Source organism: Rhinolophus sinicus, linkage group LG06 (assembly GCF_036562045.2).
Source record: "Rhinolophus sinicus isolate RSC01 linkage group LG06, ASM3656204v1, whole genome shotgun sequence".
Classification (NCBI taxonomy): domain Eukaryota; kingdom Metazoa; phylum Chordata; class Mammalia; order Chiroptera; family Rhinolophidae; genus Rhinolophus; species Rhinolophus sinicus.
The window spans coordinates 54,812,620-54,822,235 of NC_133756.1; the positions used below are offsets into that span (position 1 = coordinate 54,812,620).

A 9,616-nucleotide genomic window follows, 5' to 3' on the forward strand; every position below is an offset into this window, starting at 1 on the left:
TGCTTCTTGTGGCTAGGCAGGCAGAACTAAGATAGATTGGGGTGTTTTGGAATAAGGACTCTAAAAACTTGGGGAAAGGGTTAAGGAACAATTTTTCAGATACCCAAGCCCACAATGAGTCACACTTCTCTGCTCCAATTTCAGATTTGACACAGTAGGTACTTCTTTTATTTTCTGGGCCTCTAGGATTGGTCTCCTACTTTCTTTAGCAATGCTATTATTACCTATTACTTTCTGACCATGGTTTCTCACAGACACACTCTGAAATGGAAGTTTTTTTCTACACCTTTTTTGAGATGTTTTTAACAGATGACACTAAAATATGGAAAAACATCGGGACTAAAACGATACCACTACATACTCTTCTTTCTTTTAAAGTTAGATGTCATATTTGAAAAAGAAGTGCTCTTTTTCCCTTCCCTCTGATCTTATCCCCCCTCCCTATCGACCCATCATATTGTCTTTGTAATGATTCTGGGGCACATAACAATCAAGGAAAGCAAGGGGAAAGTGAGGTTTTGTAGTATTGGGTGGACTTTCATGTATAAAGGCTTTATATTTGAAAGTTATGAGTTAGGGTCTGCTATGTATATGTGTTCAGTTTTTAAATTTTTAGTTAATTTTTTTAAAAATTTAGGTTTATGTCTGGGAAAGAAATAAAGAAGAAGAAGCATTTGTTTGGGTTGCGAATTCGTGTTCCTCCTGTGCCACCAAATGTGGCTTTCAAAGCAGAGAAAGAACCTGAAGGAACATCCCATGAATTTAAAATTAAAGGCAGAAAGGCATCCAAACCTATATCTGATTCAAGGTAAAAGTTGATCTGTGGCTTAGTTTTTCTCTTCAGTTTATTTGTAATTAAAAATGTGTGTTATTTAGTTTCATTAGTATATTTGAAAGTGTAAGTGGCAGTTACCCTAATTTGTTTTACTGTTTATAATTTTTTGCTTAGACAAGTTACAAGGAATTAAATGCTAGATGTTTATTTATTTTAGATCTTAGGCTTTCCAGGAATAAGCCCTATTGATTTGGTTAGCAAACAGCTTAAGTACTGGCCTGTTCATTTGTTTGTTCATTTCTCATTCATTCATTCATTCATTCCTTTATCAAGCTAAGTGCTGGGTATATAATAACAAACAAGACAGACTTTCTTTCTTGTCTGATGAGGTTTACACTAGTAGAGTGGAGAAGAAAGGTGATAAACAAATAAAATAATTATAGATCATGCTAATGCCATTTAGAAAATAGCATAGAGATTTCGACAGTACTGGGATGGAGAGAGATGAAGGGACCTACTTTAAGATGGAGGCTTAAGGAAGGCCAGTTTAAGCTAAAACTTAAAGAATGAGAATGACCTAACAATTTGAAGAACAAAGGGAAGAATACTGCAGGTAGCAGAAATAACAAGTGTGAGGCTGTGAGGCATGTTTCAGGAATACCCAGAAGGTTTGTGAGGTATGAATGAGGGCTCCAGAGTAGCATCTGGATGTTGGAAAGATTGGGTGGGGCTTGATCATACAGAGTCTTGTAGGTGTCATAAGGACTTTGAGTTGTTTTCTGAGAATAATGGGGAACTATTTAAAGATGTAAACAGGTTGGATTATTCTTTAAAAGTACCTCTTGGGATGCTCTTTGGAGAATGGATAGATATAGAGAAAAGAACAGAACAAGAGAAAATTAAGAGTCTTGACGTTGTCTAGATAAGAGATAGATCATGGTTGCTTGTGCATTGGTAGGTGGTAGCAGCCAAATGGAGAGAAAGTAAATTCAAAATTTCTATTGAGGCAGAATTTATTGGCTTTGCTAATTAATTGAATTTATGAAAGAATGGAAGGAATGAAATTAAATAATACCCAGATTTCTGGGTTGGGGGTTGGGGAGAGAGATCAGATTGAAGTGTGATTGAATCTGCCCAATTTACATGTCAAAACTGGGCTTTTACTACAAATGAACGCCATAGGGAGATTCAAAATAGTGATGATAATGAGAATATAATAATAATAATAGAAAAGGAAATAATCTTTAAGAATTCTGAATGAGGAGGGAGAAAGTGGAAAGAGTATGTGTTCTCAACTCTAGTTTTACTGTGAAGGGAAGTAGACAAATGTAATAGAAGCTGAAGAAGGGACAGGAGTAATCAAGTGATGGTTTTTTAGTAGATGGAATATAATTGGAACCTGTTTTTGTGTGCTAATAGGAATAATCCAGTACTGAAGAGATTGGTATAGGAGATAGGGGAGGTAATTGAAGATATTGTAAAGTATTTGAGAAGCCAAAAGGGGAGGGATTTAGAGCCTAAATGTGGGCGTGGCCTTTGATAGGAGGACTCACCCTTCTGTTGAAGTGAGGTGAAAAGGAGAAAATGGGTACAGAGGCTGGTCCAATTGTAGATTTGACATTTGGAAAATGACTAAAGTTTTTGCATGATAGCTTCTATTTTCTCAAAGAAGTAACGAGGCAAAGATAGCTGAGAGAGTTGTGCAGAGGGGGAAATTTAAGGAGCAAATAAAAGGTATGAGGTAGTCATCTTGGAGAGTAAGAAAATGTAATTACAGAGGGTTGACAGTGCTTCATATTCATTTGAGTTTGTAATAAAATAGACATTACTTCAAGGTTTCTTTTCCTGAAGGAAAGAATATTCCTTTCACTTTCAGATATTATTATTAATACTTTGCTAGCAATTGCTCATATGATGAATTAGAAAAAAGACTTGCTCAAATTTTCTTTCTCATTCCTATCATGATTTTGATGGGACACTCCATGTGTGGTAGCTTCCAGGTTTTTATTTGTTGCCACCAGATAATGGTTCAACTTTCTCTATAGGCACTCTTAGTTCTTTCTGGGCCCTATATATGAATAGGTCTTTTTAATTTGAGAGTACTTTCTTTATTCCAGGGGTCCTTTATAAATTTTATGTTGGATCATTTTTCAAAAAAGAAAATGTATTGCCCCATCCATCTTATACCCTTGAGACTTTTGATTATAGTTCTGGTTATGCTTTGTTTCTCTAGCTCTCCTACTTTCGCTTTTCCTGTCTTTCCACCTTCATTCCTCACCCTTAGTTTAGTGTCTGGAGGGGTAGTCTTTCCTAATTTTCTCCATTCACCTCTTTCCAGCCTGTTATGTTGTATTGTTCCTTTTCCTTGTTTTTAACTGAATTTTCCTGGATAACTTTCTTGTAGTACTTAACCCGTTTTATTAGCTTGCTTGTATACACAGTAGTCACCTAACTGTATTGTGAACCCCTGAGCACAGGGACCATCTTTGTATTTTTGTTATTGAATATCCCCTTTATATAATAGATGTTTGTTGAATAAATGAAACAGATGTTCTATATGTTATTTGTCCTTTTCTTCCCTTCTATTAACTAGAGATGTCCTTGATTATTGCTTTTTTCATGCTATTGCTTGATATTTGCCTTTATGTCTCAAAAACGGTTTTTTAGAGCTTTCTAATTTAGCTCTTGGAATGACTTACTGCCCGATATGAAGGATTCCTTGCTCCGTTACACTCTGACACCCTGGGCTTCATTCTCTTTCTGATTAGCATCATTCAATAATTAATATTTATATACACGTATAAATATTATTTAGATATATATGCCTAAAAGCAACCTCTATGTATAGTTACTTGTACTTTTACACAGATACTTCCTGGCTCTATGAAGTTAACTACTAAATTCCTAATCATTTTTAGTAGTAAATCCGTGAAACATCTTTCAGGTACCCAACCTAAACTAAATAATTGAACTTTTGAGGTGTTTTGAACTCTTCCATCGAAATAGTAGTTGTTTTTTGTTTGTTTGTTTGTTTTTTAATTTTTAGGTGGCGTTTATTTTTTACAAGTGTATTAAAGAAAACTTTTTTCTTAAACTTGCATTTGTAAACATCTCAAGTCAAATATTTACATTAGAATGTATTTATGTACTTGGCTAAACTTACAGATTCAGCTTACAGTTAATTTTCATTTTATGTTACTGTTAATATAAAATATAAATATAACCTAATTATTATATAAGTAGATATATAGTAGTGTATATTGTCCTTTTTTTTTGTTGTTTTCTTTATGCAGAGATTAAATACATAATGGTTTTATGTTTCAGGGAAGTCAGCAATGGCATAGAAAAAAAAGGAAAGAAAAAATCTGTAGGTCGTCCACCTGGCCCATATACAAGAAAAATGATTCAGAAAACTGCTGAGCCATCTTTGGTAAGAGAATATGTTGGTGTATATTCTCAGAGAGGTAGGATGCTTGAAATTACTGAGAAATCTTTTCAGCTTACTTTAGAACCATGCTTTAAGTATGTATTTTTTATTTTCCAGGATAAAGAATCAATTTCAGAGAATCCTACCTTGGATTTACCTTGTTCTATAGGGTAATAGAAAGTTCTTTTCTCCTATGCTAGGAATTTTCTTTTGGGGGTGGGGTGGGATTAGTATTTCTATTGTTATGTAATATAGTCGTTATACCATTTTAATTCTTTTGTCTCAGGAGAACTGAGGGAACCGCACATTCATCCAATACCTCAGATGTGGATCTCACGGGTGCTTCCAGTGCAAAAGAAACTACCTCGTCTAACATTGCCAGGCATTATGGGTAGATATTTATGTTCTTATTCTTTATTAATTTTCCTGTAGACTCTTTTTCTTTGTGAAGTGATGATTAATGAAATTTTTAGCAATTGAAAGTGATACAAGTATGTTTTTCACCTTTTGAGACGCAATCCATATATGGATTTCTTAGGTTGCTCATATTCATTTGAATAATTTTGCTTTTCAGAGCAAGACATTAAAATTTTCGAATGTGTTAGGAAGATTGCTAAGTGCACAGAGAAGAGGTATAGTAGTGTTAATAGGCTGTGCTCTTTTCTATGAGACCTTTTTATGCTTTTAATATACAGGTGTGCCTTGCTTTAGGAAGACTTGATTTATTTTTTGTAAGTCTGAATCAGTAACATGAATCCTTGTGTTAGTAGAAGGATTTTTAAACTCAGGATTTTTATTAATAGCACACTTCTCTAATATTTTATTTAGCCTAAGTCTTCAGAAGGACAACTTTTTCCTAGAGTATGATTTATCAGTTATGAAAAGTTTCGTTTACTCTGGGTCAAGAGTTATTAGCTTCCAAGTTTTGTACTTCCCTTTGTTTAATTTTTGTTCACAATTAAAAAACTGCTCTTGTAAATTATATAAAATTCTAAGTGTTTGAAGGCTTAAAATGTAACTCATTTTTAAATGGATCTTGAATAATAATGTAAAGTATATTATTTTGGCCTCTTACCAAGCATTATCTTAAGCTTTTAACATACATTGTCCTATTTAATTTTTAAAGCAATCTTCTGAGTGTAAGCCCTGTTATTTCCATTTTGCAGATAAGGAAATTGAGACTTAGAAAGTTTTAAGCAACAAGTCCAAAATAACATGTTTAGCAAGTACAATAGAGTTGGAATGTTAACTGGGGCAGTGTGATTGTGAAGTCTTTGAATTTGGCTCTTATGTTATATTCTCCCCTTATTATAAGAGTGTAAAATCATTGAATTTCTGAGCTGAAAAGGACCTCAAAGATTATCTAATTCAACCCCTTCACTTAATCTTTTCACTTCGAGAAGACAGAAGATGAGAGATTTGAATTTGGCCACTATCACATAGAGCTAGACCCAGGGTACCCTGACTTCTAGTTTATGCCCACTTAGTCCAGTTCATAACATTACTCCAGTAGGCCTAGAACTGGTAATAAGAGACCCTTTATTCTAGTTCTACCATCTGTTTAAGCACATGGAACAGTGTTTGTATTAGTAGGTGCTAATTAAATATTTGCTGCACTGAATGAATGAATGACTTGTTTTCTTTTTAATGATAAGACTGTCGATAAAACCTGACTTATGAATAGGGTCTCTTGGTAAGAATTTACCTCATTGGCCTTGTAATTCAAAAATTTCCTCTTGATTCTTCTAAGCTTAATAGAACATAGTTGAGGAAGAAAAAGCTCTTCAAAGGTCAGCCCCAAGAAGGTGATGGAATCTAACGAAGGCGACGAGTGATAATCCATTTATATAGCATATATTGTTTTGGTTTGGCTAATTTTTATGTCCGCCAGGGTATATACTTATAACAGAATATGATTGTGCAGTAAGAAAAAAATCAGAGAACATATTGTGTGGGCAGAGGACACTTTACAAGCTTAGTAGATAATTTTGGCCTTTTTTTGTTCCATAGTTTATCTGACTCCAGAAAAAGAACCCGTACAGGAAGATCTTGGCCTGCTGCAATACCACATTTACGGAGGAGAAGGGGTCGTCTTCCAAGAAGAGCACTCCAGACTCAGAACTCAGAAATTGTAAAAGATGATGAAGGCAAAGAGGATTACCAATTCGATGAACTCAACACAGAGATTCTGAATAACTTAGCAGATCAGGAGTTACAACTCAATCATCTGAAAAACTCCATTACCAGTTATTTTGGTGCTGCAGGTAGAATAGCATGTGGTGAAAAATACCGAGTGTTGGCTCGTCGGGTGACACTTGATGGAAAGGTGCAGTATCTTGTGGAATGGGAAGGAGCAACTGCATCCTGACTGTAGGACTGAACATTATGTTCACTGCACTCTCATTTTCTGTAGGTACCATTCAAAGCCCTAAAGGAGTCTGGCTTTTACTATCTTTCTTAAAAAAAAAAAAAAAAAAAAAGAAGTCAAAAAAAATTCACAAAAGAAGATGATACTAGCCTTAACATGTACCTGTCAATGTTATGGATATTGTCATAAAAAGATATCTTTTAAAAATAAGAGACTTAATTTTTTAAATCTTAAGATTTGTAGAGTGTTTCTAGGGTAGGATATTAAAAATGATTTAAACCCATGCATGGTGTTAGACAATTTTTCTAATTATTCCATTGAGTCAGTTTTTGTGATTAGTGGTTATCAGAGCAAACAGATCATGTAGATATATAGCACAAGTATTTGAAGAAACATTGTCTGTTTTGTTACCAAAATGTTGGAAAAACTTTATTTCAGTACCTTTTAGATTTCATAAAGTGCAGTGTATATAATGCCTACTAAAAGACTGTAAAATATTGAAATTTTCTTTCAAGCAAAGTGTAAAAAATATATTGAGCCTGTAAATTGCTCTGTGACTAGACTTCATTGTCGTCTTAATATATTCTTTGCATGTGCATATATATACACACAGGTGTATATATATGTGTGTGATTATGTGACCTATGCAATACAAATTATGGGAATGGGCAGCTTTGGAGTATATATCCCATAATTCTTTTTTCAGGAATAGTTGCAGTATTTACACAGCAGCATTTCTTCTCAGGCTTTTATTGGGTGCTGTTGCTTGCTATGTATGAAGAGAAATGTGTCAGACAAGGTTAGTGTGTTCTGAAGAAGGGTGTGAACAACAGTGTTCATGGGCTTTTAGAATGCTTTTCTCTTTCAGTCCTTGTAACTCAGCTGTTCAGTACCTAAAACAAATTCAACAATATGAACATTATCTCCTACTAGAAGTAACGTTTTTAAGTTTTCATGGCACATTATGATTGTAAATGTCTCTCAGTTTTAACAGTAAGTCTATAGGAGTCCTGTGAAGATTCCTGAAATGTCTGTAGTAACTGTTAGTCATGTTGAATAAGTGTAGTATGAACAAAGTATTTTATTGCACAGGGTTAACAAGCAGTATGTTGCCTGCCAAGGCTACTGCTGTTTTATTACAACATTACCTCTTGTTTTTATAAAATGTACCAAGATTTAAATTGATAACTTTATTTTACATGTAAAAAAAACCAATTTCTTTTATCACCAGTGTTAGAGTTGTCTTCTGTTTCTTTTTGTTTTGTTTTGTTTGTTTTCTTTTTTAGCCAAAGAGTAAACAGAAGAATATTCTTATTTTGGTGGCATTCATTTTATTCTTAAAAGTGATTGGTGGATTTTAGCCTAAAAATTGGGAATTTGCTGCCAAAATGAAAAATATGTAAAGTGTAGTGATTACAGAGCGCTAAAAATGTGGGTTAGTACTTATTTATTCCATTGATTGATTATTTGACTGTTTATAAAGAAAGTTGCTTTATTTCTTTAAACATCTTCAAAAGATGACCTTTTCTTGTCACATTATAGCCAAAAGAAGCAGAGAACTTCGTTGTCCTGCGTCTGGTTCCTGGTTGGCCAGGTATAAATGAGCTTTACAAAAGTGCAAATTAAAAACTGTCACTTCTGTTTACCTCCACCAAAACTTGATTTTCCCCTAGCTATTAATTTAAAGTTGCCTTTCCTGCAGCTGCAATATTTTGAATAACACACAGAGTTTGTGTTGATTTTGAATGTTTGTTTATATCTAGGGGTAATGGAAAATGTAAATCCCGTGTAACCTTACTCACTCCACCTGTATCATATTATTTCATTTTCCCCAAAGTCCTTTAATTCTAACTGAACACCAGCAGTATTTTTAGTAACTCTTTCTTTGGCATATTTGGAAGATGATTTATTAAGCTGAACTGTCTTTAGACGTAATTATTGTGAATGTCTGTTTTATTTTATCATGGTGGTTCACTTGGCTCTGATGTTCAGTTTGTATTTTTGGAATTGCTTTACTTAGAATTAAAACAGACCAACATTAAATGTGTGTATTTTTTAAAGAGCTAATGAGTTTTGCTTCTGTATTTGCTTGAAAATACACACTGGTTCAGTAGATGACTACTTTTATTTAGCCAGGGAACTAAGGATTTTCCAGTTCCATTGTAAATATGTTCACTTGAATCATTTATAAAATTTTGCTTCCATTTTCCTATTGTCCCCCAAATAATATGAATAATTATTGCATGTTTATCTTAAATGATCCTTTAAAAAAATTAATGTTTATCCACCTTGTACACTTTATACTTGAAAGACAGTATATACCTCCCTCTCTGCCCTGTCCCTGAACTTAAAAAAAATCAGACTTTTCAACAGTTTGCTTTTTACTACCGTTACATAGAAGGTAACCTTACATAGAAGGTGTCACTATTCACATAAAAGGATTTTCTATTTTTTGCCTAAAAAGCTTTGCCCCTAGGCTACAGAAAGAAAAGATGTAAAAATAATATACGTATTCATTTCAATTCCATTTTTATTTCAAACACATTTTTATAAATACCCTGATAATAAATGATACAGATTCTTAGGCTCTTAGGTGATCAAACAAGATCAGAACATGAGCTATCAGAGTTACTCTGTAAATTCTAATGTAGGAGTGATGAAGTTAGGTCTTGCTAGATATATTTTATTACCAAATGTTTAACAGAAGTGAATGTTCATGGATATGTGACTTGAGGTACATCTCTCTCCCCTTTTATTTTTCAGAATATGTCCAACAATGCATGTTTGGTTTCTGTTGCGTGTATATTCAGAAGATTTCTATTTTCAGTGTTGTGGGTAGTACTGATTCTAATTTTTGGTCTACTTAATTGAGTTTCTACTAGTACTATTAAGTTTTGATTGGAACATGATCTGACTTGCGTTGTTACAGCAGACTTTCTTATAATGTGCTTCTCGAGTTGTTTGAATGAGGATGTGATGGCAAAGGAAGATGCCTGTGCAACTTTGGGAAAATATTTTTCAAAATGTTGGGTTTGTATGGAGAAGT

At 33.7% G+C, this 9,616-nt stretch overlaps 1 protein-coding gene across 3 annotated transcripts in view; it reads left to right on the plus strand.

Annotated features, from left to right (window-relative positions):
* Window positions 1-8,637, plus strand: part of MTF2 (metal response element binding transcription factor 2) — a 58,410-nt gene extending 49,773 nt beyond the window's left edge. For all 3 annotated transcript variants that reach the window (XM_074335147.1, XM_019752783.2, XM_019752792.2), the window contains 5 exons: window positions 638-808; window positions 4,100-4,205; window positions 4,320-4,372; window positions 4,489-4,593; window positions 6,213-8,637. In XM_074335147.1, coding sequence (XP_074191248.1) covers window positions 638-808; window positions 4,100-4,205; window positions 4,320-4,372; window positions 4,489-4,593; window positions 6,213-6,570 — 793 coding nt within the window. In that variant the 3' untranslated portion in view covers window positions 6,571-8,637. The remainder of the gene's footprint in view (window positions 1-637; window positions 809-4,099; window positions 4,206-4,319; window positions 4,373-4,488; window positions 4,594-6,212) is intronic.
* Window positions 8,638-9,616: the final 979 nt, after the last annotated feature.